Source organism: Rhinolophus hipposideros (genome assembly GCF_964194185.1).
Source record: "Rhinolophus hipposideros genome assembly, chromosome: 4".
Lineage (NCBI taxonomy): Eukaryota > Metazoa > Chordata > Mammalia > Chiroptera > Rhinolophidae > Rhinolophus > Rhinolophus hipposideros.
The window spans coordinates 34,302,237-34,319,882 of NC_138050.1; the positions used below are offsets into that span (position 1 = coordinate 34,302,237).

General features: G+C 38.1%; 1 protein-coding gene across 11 annotated transcripts in view; it reads left to right on the forward strand.

Moving 5' to 3' along the window:
* MTUS1 (microtubule associated scaffold protein 1) overlaps positions 1-17,646 on the forward strand; it is a gene marked incomplete at both ends in the record, with an annotated part of 140,624 nt that overhangs the window by 105,636 nt on the left and 17,342 nt on the right. For 10 of the 11 annotated variants that reach the window (XM_081045442.1, XM_081045452.1, XM_081045447.1 and 7 more), the window contains 2 exons: positions 815-1,029; positions 9,054-9,120. In XM_081045442.1, the coding sequence (XP_080901568.1) occupies positions 815-1,029; positions 9,054-9,120 (282 nt within the window). Of the gene's footprint in view, positions 1-814; positions 1,030-7,970; positions 8,025-9,053; positions 9,121-17,646 lie in introns of those variants that run through there. The other variant, XM_081045444.1, reaches the window with a different exon arrangement.

Genomic DNA, 17,646 nt, shown 5'->3' on the forward strand with positions numbered 1-17,646 from the left:
GGTTCCAAAACTGAACAGTTTTTCATTTAATATAAAGTAGAGTAATTCCCAGGGCATCTTGGCAAAGAAAGAGAATAATTACTTGGCCCGGCATCTCATATGAATTTGAGTATTGGCATGTGCTTTTAAAAAAATATTTAAGCCATTATTACTACTTGGAGAGGGGAAAAACCAGCAAAGCTTGTGTTGGATAGAAAATGGAGTAGTATAGTCAAGAGTATAGTACTCTTTAACAGTGAACTTAAAAATGGGCAAAATGTGAGTAGATTTTCAGTGTACATGATGATTTATTAGAAATTAGGAAATGACTTGTCTGCAGTATAAATCTTTGTAATAACCAGGATGTCAGCAGGGAAAGGATGGAAGGTTCGTAGAAAATGTGGAGGAGGAGGGAAAAGCATTTTAAGTTCGATAATTTGTGTTTTTCTTTCAGCGTAAGTGACCAGAGTATAGAGTCAGGATATTTGTGACAGTCAGATTTCTGTACCAATTTACCTGGAAAATTAGAAACTATGAAAGCCATATGAGTTTGCACACAATTTTCCTCTTTATGGATTGATAAATCTATTTGTTTCACGTACATAATTCTCTGCTCTATAGAAATCTTTTAAAAACAGAATTTAAAGCCATTGTCTGTGTTTATGAATTCCAGATATTTAGATATTTGATTAATTCCAGCTTTCATCCGTATGCTTTCCTTATGTAAACATAAATGCATTTCTGTGGCTTATCTAGTTGTATCTGAATTCATATGGTGGTTATAATAAAAATCAAAATCATATATTTTACTACCAATTATTAATCCCTTTTGCAGTTGAAAAGGGCAGGCAAAAGAATCCCAGAAGTTTATGTATCCAGACACAGACGTCTCCAGATGTGCTGTCCTCTGAAAAAACACTTGAGTTGGCTCAATATAAAGCAAAATGTGAAAACCAAAGTGGATTTATCCTACAGCTCAAGCAGCTTCTTTCCTGTGGTAATATCAAGTTTGAAGCATTAGCAGTTGTGATTCAGCACCTACTGTCTGAGGTAAGGATGTGTCCCCTCTAACCAGTGTTTTTCACTGAGGTGCGGGGTAGGGACTGAGGTGGGGCAATGCTCATGCTTTTGACTTGTGAATATCTTTAAATCAATAATTGGTAAGATCAGATACAATTCTTCTAGTTATGCTTTGTCAACTCACTTGATACCCGAGTCATTCTCTAGAAATTTGGGATGGAAACATTTCTAGTAGGCACTTACTTTACTTCTCTAGAGTCTCTTAAACCAACAATAACAAAAAGATAATTGCCTATTATACTTCTATGCACCTACCTACTATATTAGCATTAATATTTTCTCACTTAATTTTTTTGTCTAACTCTATGTAGCTTCCATATCACCATTTAACACTTTGACAAATGAGGTTGATTACATTTATGGGTCAAAGAACATTTTTGAGGTAACTCCCAGTATGGTCTGGGGACTCTTGAGAATTTCCATCCATTTATAAAATAGTTTGTGGTACAACAACAGCAAAACAGATTTTCTTACTTACTGTTCCCCTGGTATGTTACAAGGATGTCCATTCAGGACTAGTTAAAATTATTTGAGAAAACTGCGTTTCTATGAACATATGCTTCTGGAGTAGCAACAAAAACTCTTATCTAGAGAAAAACACGGCTGAGAACGTAACTTTAGCTCTTTAGATATATATTTTAATAACAATTTTATCTATCTATCTATCTATCTATCTATCTATCTATCTATCTATCTATCTAATCATCTATCTATCTATGAATAGTGTGTTCTTCCAGGACTTTTTTCCAAGTCAAGTTGTTGTCCTTTTCAATCTTAGTTGTGGAGGGTACCTTTCAGCTTCAAGTTGTTGTTCTTTCAGTCTTAGTTGTGGAGGGCGCAGCTCAGCTCCAGGTCCAGTTGCCGTTGTTAGTTGCAGGGGGCGCAGCCCACCATCCCTTGTGGGAGTCAAACCGGCAACCTTGTGGTTGAGAGCCTGCGCTCCAACCAACAGAGCCATCCGGGAGGCAGCTCAGCTCAAGGTGCCCTGTTCAATCTTAGGTGCAGAGGGCGCTGCCCACCATCCCTTTCAGGACTCTAGGAGTTGAACCAGCAACCTTGTGGTTAAGAGCCCACTGGCCCATGTGGGAATTGAACCGGCAGCCTTCGGAGTTAGGAACATGGAGCTCTAACCGCCTGAAACATCGGACTGTCCCCTTTTAATCACAATTTTAAAGATAGGTATATGTGAAATCTCAAGAACAACACTAATCAGTTTGCTTGTGCTGTAGTTCAGTTCGGTCCAGCAAACCTCCATGTATTTCCTCCAGAGGTGACTGTGATGTGATTGCCTGTACGAGGCAGGGGAGACAGAGGTGAAAAAGACTTGGTGTGTGCCTTGACAAGCTACCCAGCTGGTGGACAGTTTAAATCTGTATTGATGAACATTGTAAAGGTCTATCCAAATATATTTTTTTGAGGAGGTGGAGACATTTACCTAGTTTTTAAATTACATCACACATGTAGTATTTTTATTTTTTCTTTACTATGTAAGGAAGGAATTCTAGAGTTGGTTTACAAAACCAAGTCAGCTAAATTGGAAACCACATAGTAGCAAATTTAGGGAACAAGTAGTTTGTCTATTTAGTTAACAAACCAATTATTCCTTTTGTTATGGCTAAAGACCTGTGTTCAACTTTTTTCTCTCCTTTATCTCCCACATAAAATCACTCATCACGTTCTGTGAATTCTCATTCCATAGTGTTTCTCCCCTTCATGCCCTCTTTTCCATTCCTACTGATGCCAGCCTTATTCAGATCCTGGATAACTGTCTGCTAGATTATGATAATAACTTCCTAACCAGTCTTCAGGCTTGCACTCTCTCCCCTAATAATCCATCCCAAGCACTGCTGACAGATGCATCTTTCCAGAGTGTTGCACTCTACTTCTTCAAACCTTCAGTGGTTTTTAATGGTGTAGAGCCGATTGGTCCCACGGGGTAGTCTCTAGCCTTACGAAGCTATTGAGCACTTAGAGTGGAGCCAGGCTGAATTGAGACATCCACTACATGTAAAATACACATGGATTTGGAAAACAGTATGGAAAACAAAAGATGTAAAATATCTTGTTAATAATTTTCTATTGACTATATGTTGATAATACTTTGGATATACTGGGTTAAATAAAATACATTATTAAGCTATTTAAATGTGGCTACTAGGAAATTAAAATCACATATGTGGCTCACATTATGTTTCTTTTGGATGACTCTCGTATGGAACTTGGAATATGAGACTCTCTCTAATTTGGCACCAACTGCCCCTTTTCACCTTACTCTCACTGCCTGATGCTCTAGCTGTATATCTAGGGAGGTAGAGGATAAGCAAGAATGATTTATCATTTGTTGAATATTTCTAAGTACCAGACAACCTTACTTATTAAATCCTCTCCAAAAACACAAGTTGGGATTTACAAATAAGAACATTGGGGCACAGAGCTGTCAAGAAACTTAACTGTCATCAGACAGTAAGTAAGAGGAGGATCTGTGCTTGAACCCAGGTCTAGGGCTCTGTGAACTCCTATACACTTCCTGTGCTTTTCCATCCTTTCTTCAAATGCGATGACTGGGCTTCCACCCTTCCCCCTGATACATACATGTTCAGATCTTTCTTACCGGAGTATCAATCACTACCTGCATTTAATTTCCATGGATTCATTATACAAACAGCCAATTAAATAGATCAGGCAGCTCTGCCTTGTATGCCCCTCACTGAGCAAAGGCCTAGAAGTGAAAGACTGGAGTCAGCCCTTCCTGTAGCTGTATTCTCAGTTCCGAAATACCTGTGAGCGTGAAATTTCTACACTCTGTGTGATCTTAGTGTTTAAAGATACTTTCTTTCCATGTGACCTGACTTCTAAACACAAGCCAAAGATACTTTATCAGGTGCTCAGTTGGAGAAAGAGTAGTTCTACCACCAGAGAGAAAACCTCACAGAACCCGACATACTGAGAGATGCTTCGTCAGTCCACAGCAGGGCAAATTCTTAAGAGTTTCAGGGATACTTTTACTGTATGTAAATTTCATCTTACACCTAATTACCTCCTAATGCCCATGTTACTGTGATGTCACTGAATTTCTGAAAATTCAACTCAAAAACTCTCTTTTATGAAGACTTTCCTGGTCCTTTTAGCTCTTTTTAACCTATTTAACTTCTAGCTCTATTTAACCTTTGGATTCTAGGAGCATTTATATTTCTCTCTCAGTTTCTACGTTATGTTATAGGTAACAATTTAGCACTCAGTTTTGCTTTCTAAGATGGGAAACTCACTGAGAGCAGTATCTGTGTCTAGTTCTTTTTTAGGAAGCCACCTCAGCAGCTATGACATTGCCTTATACATAATAGGACACATAGTGTGTATCTATCTGAATGAACAAATGGATGGAGAGTGTGAGAGTTGAACATAGAAAGTCTTTATGTAAATGTTCTTTGTTCTTTGCTAGCTCTTTATAATCAATCAGCAAATATTTATGGATTGCCTAATGTATACAGGGCACTGTTATAAAATAGTTGGAAAAGAAAGACATAACCAGGGGAATTGTTAAGCAATTTCTTCAAAATGATTTTCTCTTAAGCCTCCATCACATAAAGTGATTAATTGATTGATAGAAATGTAGCTAGGTGGATGTAGACTTTAGATGTAGATTGATCTATATATACATATATATCTTGTTAACTTTTACGAAATGGTTTTGGAGCTTTAGATTATGAGTAAAAATGGTTGATTAATAAGGAATACTGAAACTACTACTTATCCATTTATTACAAGTCTGTTTAATAACTACAACTTTTCCACTTGAGTAGCAGACAAACTTCATTTATTATATAGCAGAAGTTCTAATAAATGTCTCATGAATCTGGAAACTAATACCATACTTTGTTTCTCAAAGGACACACTGTTGTTTTAGTTTGTTGTAATTCTTGGTTTATCCTTGCATAGTTGTGCAGTATTCTGTACAGACTGCCAAAGTGAAGGTCAGCGTTGATGGTGGTAATTCATATTTCTTCATAAAAGGGTCAATGGGTGAGTTTCTAGGTAAGCCTAAACAGGACTTAGGAAACCTCCCCCCCCCCCGCCCGCAAAACCTCTGACTTATTATCCAGTATACCTCCAATTCTATTTTTGCAAGAGGAAGCTAACCTAAAGCACACCTAAACAAAGGAATTTTGAATGACACTAGCAGTTTAATATAAGTAAAACTGAGAACAAAAACAGTGGACACAATTTACTGTGTGGGCTTTGGGGAGGAGGTCAAACATGGCACACATCTGAGCCATCTGATGTGGCTCTTTTCTGCAAACGCCTGTGATGTCGATACTTTTTAGTAGCCTGGAAAATCAGGCCCACTGATGGGACGGCAGCCAGAGACTAAGTGCCTGTGTCTCAGGGACTCCTAATTAAATTATAGTGAATCCATTTTTTTTTCTTGGAGCACTTCATATACTTAATGTATGCGTATAAAGCATTTTTCTTTCCAGAGTCCCACCTCCCTCTTTTTTCACATTGTGTGGAATACTGCATGTTGCAATACAAAGAGAATTAAATAAACTTCTTTTCTGGACTATAGTTTAATATCTAAGACAGAAACACTGACATTGGAGCAGCTGAATAAAAAGAAATAGGCAATCAGTATCTAAGTGACAAAACACATTTTATCATCTATAAGTAAAGGGTAAATATCTTAAAGGGCAAGCAACCAGTAGGAGAGTGGGCAGAAACTCACAGTATATGTTTATTATGGAATGGGTACTGTGGTCTGCATTTTATATACGATCATGTTTAAAGCCCTTGGTTTTTCCATTACCCTGTACTGCTTCCCCTTAGATGAGGTCATCGGCTTTGAGACATAACCAAAGAATTGGATCTGGGTGTTTTAGTTCTGCCTAGGTTCCAAAGCTTCCCAAAGCCAAGGACCATGTCTTAAATTTCTCTCATATTTTCTCCAGCATCTGGAATGGTGCTTGTTTAATTGGTGTTGAATAATAATTTGTCAACCAATTCAGAAGGACAAATGCCCTGTCTGGATATCTGGGGAGGAGGGTGGTGTCTATGATTGACAGTTAGCATTCCCTGAAGGTTTACATAATGGGTCAGGTAAAGCAGACCGGGCATTTCAGAGTGGAGGGGGCACATGAGTGGCGAGTGTGACTTGGACAGAAGAGGAGTCAGGGATCTAAACAGAAGATAGATGATTGAGGCTCATAGAACTAAGGTGATGTTTATTTTTTTATGCATTCAATGGAAGACTCTTTTTGAGCAACGGCATTTATATACACAGAGAATATGGGATAATAATTTAGCAGCCTTCTGGACTTTCAGCAGTCCAGGAATGGGTTGGTGAGGATCAGGACTGGATGGAGGTAGTACTAATAGAAAAACAGTAAGGAGTCAAGACACATCAGGAAGGAAAAACTGACAACCTTTGGCATAACCTGTTTGGACAAAGAAGAGTCAGTGATGATCTCACTGTTTTCCTGTTACTGTTACTTGGATTGACAGAGGTTGAAAGATATTAATGGTTTCCGGGCATTGAGGATAGGAAGGTTGAGTGCAGTAGAATTGGGAGAAATGTCCACGTGGGTACTGAAATGCCTTGTCCCCAAAATCCCATATTAAGCAAAAAAGTCATCTGGTATATATTTGTAGTAAGACATAAAAGTTTTCACAAAATGACTCCTGGAAATTATACACCAACTTAATTTTTTATGGAAATTTGGAAAGTGATTTAACTTCTTGTCAGCTTTTCCTTCTATTTGCATTTTAGTTAACCACTGGAAACAGTGAAGTATAATAAGCCAGTTCACTGAATGTGTTGCAGGATTGCTTGTGGGTATCTAGTAAAGCTATCTTCTGGTTTTCTTATCACTTGAGTGACAAAACTTGCTGATATTTGAACTAGAATACTAAGCAAACAAAATTAAGGCTTACATTTATGAAATTAAGTATATATTATATGTATTTTTTAAATTTTCTTCCAATTTTATACAGGTTGATTTTCCTCAGACTAATTTCTACATTAGAAAACCCATTTACTTGCTCATTTTAAAAACCTGGACTAACTGATCTGTGATTTCAGAACAACTTAAACTGCACTTTAAAAATCAAGCATTCAAAATACCATCAAGGCCAAATACCATCAAGGCCAAAATGTCTCAATGAGAAAGTGTTTCTTAAATTCCAGTCACTAAAACAGTGCTAGTGTGTCATTAACTTCCTCAGCTCCTTTGTGAGAGACTACTACAAAGGAAAAAATACAAGTTATGAAATAATATCTAACCTCCAGCTCTCAAATCAGCATTTCACACTTTTTCTTAAAACACCAGTGGACCATGTTGCAAGCATTCAAATTAAATTTTGCGGAAAACACCATTCGTTTTTAATGTCATTTTTAATTCAAAGTTACAATATTCCCACTTTCATTTATTCACTTAGTTCATAAGCTCATTGGTGTACTGGTTTTGGAGACCAAGTTTCCTTTTCCTATTAGTAAGTGTGGTAATCCAATGACCTCAATTAGAGAAGGGAATAAAAAGGCTCACAAATCTTAAAATAACTCCATTATCTACGCAGAGAAGGTCAGTTTTTCTTTCCCCTGTACCAGCTGATATTTAAGTAAGTGGCAATCGATCAGTCTAATGTCTGGCTCTCGTTTTTCATAAATGAAGGGCTGTGGCTTTAAGTAATCGCAGGCTGCCTGTGCCAAAGGCAGAAGCTGCAGCATCAGCCTCTGTGAGGAGAGGCGGCTCAGGCATACGGTAACCTGCAGGATGTGAAGTAAGGCTAACCCAGGACCAATGGCGCGCCTCCTGGTAGAGCTTTGAATGTAGACAGACCGACTGGTGGGTGGCGTGGCCACCTGTGCACTTCTTGGACAGTGCAGGGGGTGGGGGGAAGTTGGAGACAGAAGCTGGAAAATGGGCTGCTCCAGCAGCAAAATGTGCCTCTATTCTCCATGTGCAGCAACAAGGGTAATTAGTATTTGTTTATAGTGCTTTTCTGGAAGAAGGTCAGGCACTAAGGCAAAGGTTGTTTGGAATCAGGGGGAAATGCTCTGGATGACAAGCAACTTTTGCCTGCAAAGGCTGGGTCTCGTGATCTCTGCAACACTGTGACAAGATGCGGTGAGAGAGCTCCGTGTTGGGTGATCCTAGTGAGGGCATTTTCAGAGAGCTTTGAATTCTGCCTTTTCCTTCCTTCCACCCTGTGGTAGGGACTCTGCCTTGTAGAAGCGGTCTCTAATTGCCCTGTTTGTGTGATTATGTGTATATATGTATGATTGCTCTGCGTTAGTTGCTGGTCACTTGGAAATTGTTCTTTTTTTCTCTCTTCGTTTTTTTTTTTTTTTTTTACAAGATTGATAATGGCTTTTTAAATACTGAAACAGCTGCCTGGTTTTCTTTGATTCATTTCTCTAACATCTACTTAGAATTATAGCTAATCCAAAACATTATAATCCTTAGAAAATAATGTGTACAATTAATTTTGTCTTTGAAGGATTATTTTTTCGCCCTAATTTTATAACAAACTTTGTGTCTTCCCTTTAGAAGTAAAGGATTGTAACAAAACTTTTTTTTTTTTTTGCCAATATAGAACAAAGTGCATATGTTTAGAACATTAAATATTTATCTTAAACTGATTAGGTCTTTATTGCCCTTGGAGGAGGAGAAAGAATGGCATCTTAATACTGTATGTGTTAGCAAAAAGGTTCTATGGCTTGGCAATGAAGCATGGCTCAAAGTAAATATTTTTAAACGGGCCATTCAGTGCCTCAGATGAAAGTTTCGTAAGGAGCTGAAAAAATACAGATGTTTGAAACAGAAATTTCCTTAACAACTAAGGGATATCTGTGTTTTTGAACAACACAAACTGTTAGCCTAAATGATTCATATCTTGGTTTCTCGATTCTCAGTCTCGTTTTCCTAGTGATAACAAATGTGTGACTTTACTGAAAGGGACCCTCTTTAAAACATTAGTAATTTGATGTGTGTTTTCCGCAGCAGGAGGAAGCACTGAAACAACACAAAACCCTATCTCAAGAACTTGTTAACCTCCGGGGAGAGCTAGGTAAGTGCTTTTTTTTGTGTGTGTTAAGTTTTATGGGGTGAGGGGCCAATTGGACAGTTTGGTTTGCCTCTGCAGTGTGGCTGGGGTTGCATGCTGGCATTTCTTAGCTGTCACACGCTGGTATCTGTGCAAACACTATCGACATTTCTTTTAAATCTTGGCAGCTTGACCTCAAGTTCACCGAATTCCTGGCACTGATCTGACTAAAGCCTAGCAGAGCTTCTGATGACCAAAATATTTCTCTTCCTGAAGAGAGGGACGGAATGATTTTTGTAATTGTGTGGATTCCTGTTAAATAATTCAGTCATATGTTTTTTTCTGAACCACTTTTCATATTCAAGAGTGTTTAGAAAATTCCCTTGCCGTTAACAGTAATTAACACTACACTGCCTCAGGGGTGGTTTGGACATGGTGAGTATAAAGTTAGAAGGATGCTGCATACAGGGTGGCCTGTCTGAAGAAGGCTCATCCTGTGCTCATCTTATATTTGAATGGGGCTGATGGTGAATCAGGACCCAGTTCCACAAGAAGCCATGTGTCTCTCCTGTCTGTAGCTGTCCACCCAGTGCTGCTGTTCCAGGCTGAACTCTGTTTTAGTTCTTGTCTCTCCTGGAAGAGGCCTCAGGGTTTGTGCAGCAGAGACAATGCAGCCTTCCCTAGCTCAGCTACTGTGTTGGGGTGCACTGACTACCTGGGGGTCCCCTGTCTACTGTAGGCACCTCAGCCCTAGAGAACCAGCTTTTGCTTTAGCTTCAGCCAGGCCTGGAGTGGTTCACTGAAACGCTTAATTCCTTACGCAGTTTTCTGCATATGCTGACAGTCTCTCCATAAAGTGCATGTAGGTATGTGTATAAATAATACAAAGACAACAGTAGAGACAAAGACTGTGCTCATTGAGTTCTATCTTTGGTTAAGACCAGAGATTAATCATTGTTAGTATAAGGTGCTGAACTTGAACAGCCTTTTTTTCCCCAGGGCAAAGATCAAACAGCACCAAGTGTGGGTCCAAGACTTCTCTCTGCATTCCTCTTTTCTTTTCACGTCGCAGTGGAGAGCACCCCAAACTCCTGGCGAAGCCTCCAGATTCTCAATACCTAGCCAGGGCATCTTTTTCTCCTGAACTTATTTTAGGCTATAGAAATGAAGGACTCTGTAAGGAACAGTAATTTTAAGACAGATGGAACTTCGGGACCTTAAAGACTTGAGAGTTCTAGGGAAATAGTTAAAGGAAACCACAGCTAAGAAACAGCTCTCAGAGACTTTTAAGGCTTTCTGCCATGTTACTTAACTAAACTGCTGTCCTTTTGATTACACAAATGACCAACTTAATTTGCTTTTGTCTGTGCCTTAAGTAATATGTAATGGATATAGAGGAAGGAGATCAGGCAAGAGGCCTTTTTTGTGTGTTTCAGAGTTCATTATAATCCAGTGGAGGTGGAGATGAGCCTACCTGGTGGTTCAGGTTTCAGCTTCTCCCCAAGACAAGGCCGAAACGCCAATGGAACACTGTTCTCATTCACTCTGCTTGAATTGGGGATCCTCTTTTTACCTTTTAGTGGATAGCACAATTAAGTGATTTAAATTGGGACCCAGGTACTCAGCACCTCCAGTTGGTCACATAGCCTGACAGGAAATAGCCTTAAGAGTTTGTACCCACTCTCACCTTTCCGTCTGTGATAAGAAGAGTGTGTTCTGGTGTGCTTTTACTGCTGTTATCTCAGTGTCAGGATGCAGTCAATGGTTGGCCTGTCCATATCATTTGGTCATCCAAGGCTAGACTCTTAGGGAATGTGTCATTGCTGCTCTTGAATCAGGTCCAGTTGCTCAAGTAACAGCGTAAAGCATATTGGGAAGGGTTTTGGTTCTGTGGGGGGCCAGAATAGAGGCCTTTAAGTACTTCTTCTGAGGAGACAGTCCAGGAAGAATGCTCTCAGAGCTGCCAGTTTGATTGTTTGCAGCATGAGCAGAGGTGGAAAAAACAACAATAACAAGAACAAAATAAAAAACAGGTTTCCATAGCAAAGTTGAAAACTTCGTTTTAAAATCTGAGGCAGGTATGCAAAGTGATTAGACAATTGTCACATACTGTCCAGGTTCAAATCTTTGATAGCTGGGTGACTTCTGTCCCTATTTCATTCCGTGTAAAATGGCAGTCATAATTGTCTGCCTCAAGGGTGGTTGTAAGGATTACGTGAGGTAACACACTGTAAAGCGTCTAGCACCAAGTTTTAACTGCTATTAAATTGTATGTATTATGGGTAAAGGGGCGTCAAATATATGGTGATGGAAGGAGAACTGACTCTGGATGGTGAACACACAATGCAACATATAGATAATGTATTATAGAATTGCACACTTGAAACCTATATAATTTTACTAACCAATGTCACCCCAATAAATTTAATAAAAATTTTAAAAGAACTTAATTATAAAAAAAGATGCATGCAATTTACAGCTGTGTAGTAATTAACCACATTTGGTGCTTTGTGAGGGCATAGACCGTACTGCAGAAAGGAATACTAATTAGACAAAATATTAATAGAAATCCCTCAGGACTGGCTGGTTTTATTCTTCTCACTCAAATGGAAGTGAGATGTGATCGAGCTCCATTGGATACAGTAGAAGTGTTTGGGGTGTGGAGTCCAGAATCTAGGTTTTTGTCCATCCACTCCTAGTTACAAGTTACCTAATTTCTTTGAATAGTTTCCTCCCTGGTGATGTGAAATTAATATGTATTTTGCTGGGCTCTTGGGGACTTGAATTAAATGGTAACATATATGAAGCAACTGGCATAGCACCTGGCAACTCAAGAGAGCTGCCCCCATCACCATCATTTAAGTACCCACCTTTTCCCTCTAAAATAATGGGGGACCATTGGGTCATTTTTCTTGACTTTCTCTATAAAAATTGAGGCAATGTTCCCAAACTATGAAGAACGGCAAAGAATGAAGGACAGGTCATAACGCAGGAGCACTGAATCCCCAACAGAGTCTGCACTTCTGAGCTTCAGAACCTAACTGCCTCCAGTTGTCCCTTCCATTGACCGACTTTTCCGTTGTTATCGTTCTGGTTACACTGACAAGTGTTCTGTCCTGGCAAGGTAACCCAACTTACCTCTTGTGCAACGTGCATCTTTCTTGAGCCACACCTTCTTCATGCAATGACTTCATTTTCTTTAAAAACCTCTTCTCTGTTCTCTTGGAACAAGCCATGAGGCTCCCTTTGCTCCAGTGAGCCCTTGATTCTTCACAGTATTATTTATTATATCTTGTGGTTTCCTATTGTCTGCAGACAGTAAACTCGTTCATTACAGAGATTCTTTCCTGCCTCCTGTGAAAAATATATGTAAGATGCTTTCCATTTTTATGGGTAATTGGTAAATATTTATAGGCATTCGAGGTTTTAAAGTTCCTTTTTATTTAAGAACAATGTGAAAATTAGAGAAAATTGTAAAGTGATAGGAAAATAGCCCATAGCTCCGCTACCCTGGTATAACTTTTATTTTTGTATATTCTGTGGTCTTTGTTTATGTGAATATGTACAACTTTGAACTCCGATTTTTTTTTATTAAGGTATAATTTACATACAGTGGGAGGCTTATTATTCCATCTGTTGTGACAAACACATACACTCATGTAACCTACACCGTTATCAAGGTATAGTTCTGTCATCCCAAAAAATTCCCTCATAGCCCATTCCAGTAGACCCTTCTTCCCCTAGAAGTAAACACTGATCTTACTTTTATCACCATAGGTTAGTTTTGTCATTCTGGAATTTCATAGAAATGGAAATACACAATATGTTCTTTTTGTGTCTAGCTTCTTTCACAAAGCATAATGTATTTGAGCTCCATCTATGTTATTTTTTATATACTCTGGTCTTTTTAACTTATGTCAGACACTTTACTATCTCATACACTTCATTGTGGTCATGTTTAATGACTATGGGAAAGTGTATCGAGTGGATAAAGCATAATTTCACCTACTCCTTAAATAGAGTTGTAGTGTAGCAAGGGTTTCATTGTCAGCTGTCTTCCCATCCATCCCTATGGCTTCAACTACCACCTATAAGGGGTGATGACTTACTGAGGGATTTTTCTGGTTCGCTCCTTCACAAGCTGCAGATGCATGTTTCCTAGTGAAGAGCTGCCTGAAGAAGAGCCAACACAGTGTAATCAGACCTTCTTTGACTCCCCAGCCTTTTGGTTCCTGAACACTCCGCAGTGTCTTCTCATTCAAACTATTCCTCAACGTCTATTAATCATTTAATGTTGTGGCAGTATTATTCTCTTACCACCCAAGCTGACAACTGAGTCAGACTCCTTTTCCTCCATCTGTCGCATGATACCAGTCTGTACTCTAAATATTGCTCAGATAAATCCCTCCTCAGCATTCTGGCTGCTGCTGCTCTAACTTAAGCCCTGTAATTTCTCACCTGGACTATGTTACAGTGGTTGCCTAATAGCTCGTCTTGTCTCCAGGCCTGCTTCTCTCCTCTTCACATGCTGCTGAGCTCGTATTTACAATAAATTGCACATGTGTCCTCTACTGGCCATTTTTAACAAACATAAATGACTCCATTTTGGCTTTGGGAAAAAGTCCAAACACTCTAAAGCAACCATGTATGATTTGACTGTAACTTTCCAGTCCAACTTCATGATGTCTGGATGCTCATTTTCCTTTCTTCATATTTTCTTTCTCCTCCCCAGGTTTCAGCCATGGGTTTATTCATACTCTTTTGCATGTCTTTGGCACATGTTATCCTCTCTGCCTCAAATGCTCTCTCCTCTTTCCCCTACCTTTCTATTTTTTGCCTCTCAAGTGCCTTCTCATTACTCATTTTTTAAGTCCTCCCTAAAATATCTTGTCTTCAGTTGAGTTTTGCCCAAATCTTTCAAGCAAGTTAATTGATTGCACCTCCTGTGCCCTTCAAAGTTTTTTGCTCTTATATTTGTTTATAGACCTCTTCTCGCAGTCCAGAACTGTGAACTATTCAAGGACAAGGGTAGCATCTCCTTCATCTTTATAGCTCTATAGCCAACACTTTTGCCTGGCACTTCATACTTCATTGAATGAATGATTTTACTAGTGAGGACAGTAGCTAGGGACAATTGGTTTTATCTTCATAATATGCTAATACTCAGTGGCTTTTGTGTGTGTGTGTTTTCCTACCAACTGTTTAAAAATAACATGTCTGTTTTTAGGAATGAATAATAAAGCAAGATGAGCTATAATTCTCTTGGAAATATCTCTTGTCAAACATTTATGTCTGACAATCCTAGTTAATCATATCATTTTGAAAGTGTCAGCCTTTGAAATAGATTACAGTTCAATTTAAGATTCTACATCCACAGCAAATGTTTGGCCTCTGAGATAGGGGATAAATGTGTCATTCTGATTGTAGTCATGTTGTGTAATAGAGAACCATGATTATCTTTTGGGGTTCCTATTTTTTTTAATTAATGTTAATTATTGAAGTCACATTTTTTGTCTAAATTAATGAAAAGTTCTTTGGTATTTTAAAATTATTTTTTATCCATCAGATTTAACAGCTAACTTACGTCTTTTTATACATTCGTTCTGAATGTTTCTATTTCTTGCTTCAAATGAGATTTTAACCCTTAATTCACTAAAAAGCCTTGGAATTCCCAAAATAATGACATAAAAAACTAGTCGATTTTGCCCTTTCTGTGTAAAAATTATGAAATGGGTATAACATTAACATTTATAGAGTATCTATTTCCTAACATCAGTTGTTCAGCTATAAGTCTACTGGTTTGCATTTTATTGAGAGAGAGAGAGAGAGAGCGAGCTTGAGATTGAGCCATACAATTTAAGTTCAATAAGTTAGAAAAGCAAAGCACCTAGATAAGAACTCAGAACGGCTAGACTACACAAAAGAAAAAGCATGGTGAAACTATTTGAAAGGTTGGAAAATCATTTGATATAAACACTAGTTTGCACTAATAACTACTTTTGGAATCTTTTTGTTTGAGTCAAGAGTTCAAGAACTCTTGTTAGATTAAAATGTGTTTTATTATCTACTAGGGAAGAGTGTCTTGGCTCTGCCAAATGTGTACATATTGTCTAATCAACACTTAACTGGTGTCTATGAACTTGAGACTACCCCACACTTTATGGAATGTGTTCATTCTTTCACTGTTCTAGTTTTGTCTACAGTTGGGGTTTAACAAGGCTGTGCTCTTAAAGTAATGTTAAAACCGTTTACAGTTCAGTCACTTTTGAGTTGCAGGATTCCAGAAGTGATTTTTGAAGTGGGATTTAATGAAACATCTGTTAATATAATAAAAACCAACTGTACATCAAAAAAGAATTCTTTTATCTCACTGAGTTGATTGAAGAGGGAGTTGATACCACCTCAAACTTAGCTCATTCTTTTCCTATGCATGTCTCTCTGTCCTAAATGTAGACTTGAGCTGGCTGTGTTTATAAGTAAAAAGCAGTGATCTTTTACCTGTACAGATGCACAATATTACCAAGGGTATCTTTTTGAGAGCCTGTTGAGCCTTCTTCCTTGTCTTAATTTGTCCTTGTCCAGTTTTGATATGTTCAGTTTTTCCTAATTTAATGTCATTTGTCTAGAACAGTGATTCTCAGACTTCATTGTGTAATAAAGTAGACCTGACTGAAATGCAGATTCCCATTTCTGATTCAGGTGGCTTGGGATAGAGTCCAGGAATCTGCTTTTAATGACCACAGGTGATGCTGGTGCAGGTGATTCCTAGACTACACTTTGACACCACACTAGCTGTCCAGAATGCTGTTTCTTTTATGTAAAAAAGTATAGAAGAATCAAGCCCTGTAGGAGACTAAATAATAGCAAATAGCTTTAATTGAATTGAATCAATTCTTGTACTCAAATTTTGTGCATATCAACGTTTACCTGTGCTTTTGAACTTCGCACCCTAAAAAAATGAACCATCAGGGAGAAGGAGAGGCAGAATAGTAGCTGACTCGCAATCTCCTTTTTATTAACAGTACATTTATTCTTTTGATTGAAATGTGATTTTCTTAAAGTCTTAACTCATTTTTCTCAGGTCTGAAGCCTATAGCAGTATATCAGTTATTCAGCCAGGCTTTCATCTCCAATCCACTTTCATACCTAAATGCTTTCATTGGTCCATGGATGGTTTGCTGTTGTGATTATGAGAGCATCTATTTTGCAGCATGTTGTTGGCCAGTGAGTAAGTTGAAAAACAGCAAAGCTTTTTATTGGCAGGGAGAACCTGAGGCTCTGTGGATACCCAGCTGGCACCTATCTAATAAGATCAGCTGACGGGACCAGTTCAGCATCCCACACACGAGAAAGAGTTTGTCAGGACTAATCAGTATGGGGGAAAGAGATCGTTTCTTTACCTGCCTTATCTTGCAGTCTTTCTAGCTTTTACAAGAGAATTAAGTCCTAATACCCAGAGGTGTCTATTGTATATAGGAATTAACTTCTCTCTTACTCATCTCAAGTTGAGAAAAGAGCCACTCAGATCAGATTCTGTGTTCTGTGCTGTAGAACCTGCATTGAAAGACACTGAGTAGATTGAGTTCTAGACCCAATTCTGCCACTTCAGTTTCCTCTCTAGTAAAATGAGACTTAAGATAATATCTATTTTATTAACTCAAAACATTATATACCCTTTCTTATGCTAACTTTGGGCTCTGTTTTTCTAGTTCCTTAAGGTGTAGAATTAGGTTGTTTATTTGGGATCTTCGTTGCTTCTTAGTTTAGGCATTTATTGCTATGAATTATCTCTTAAAACTGCTTTTGCTGCATCCCACATGTTCTGGCATGTTACATTTCCATTTTCAGTTGTCTCAAGAAACTTTAAAAATTTCCCTTTTCTTTCTTTTTTGTTCCATTGGTTGTTCAGGATAGTGCTGTTTAATTTCCCTGTGTTCATGAATTTTCTAATTTTCCTCTCGTTATTGATTCCTAGTTTCATAATACCATTTTGGTCAAAGGAGATAACTTGGTATGATTTCAATCTTCTTGAATTTTCTAAGGCTTGTTTTTTGGCCTAACGTGTAGTCTATCCTGGAGAATGTTCCTTATGTGCTTAAGAATGTGTATTCTTCTGTTGTTGGATAGAATGTTCTGTTAGGACCATTTGATTTATAGTGCTGTCCAAATCCACTGTTTCCTTATTGATTCTCTATCTAGATGACCTAACCATTGTTGACAGTGGAGTATTAAAGTTCCAATGATTCTATTACTGTTTATTTTTCCCTTTATCTGTTAGTTATTATATTACATGTAATGATAAATGTGAGAGTAGTTTATAAAGTATGAATGGAGTTTTAAAAGTTAAATGGTACTATTTATGGGAAAATTGATTTGATAGGGCAGGTATTTTGTAAAAGTAAATTTCTAATAAAATGATTAGTGGCAAGCTTTGAAATGAGTTCATGTCAATTCATGTAATTCCTAAAAGCAATCAGAATGCCATTTGTAGCTAATTTTGAAATTTAAGGTAAAAGTAAGGAAAAAGATAAAAGACCTTAGTCTATCACA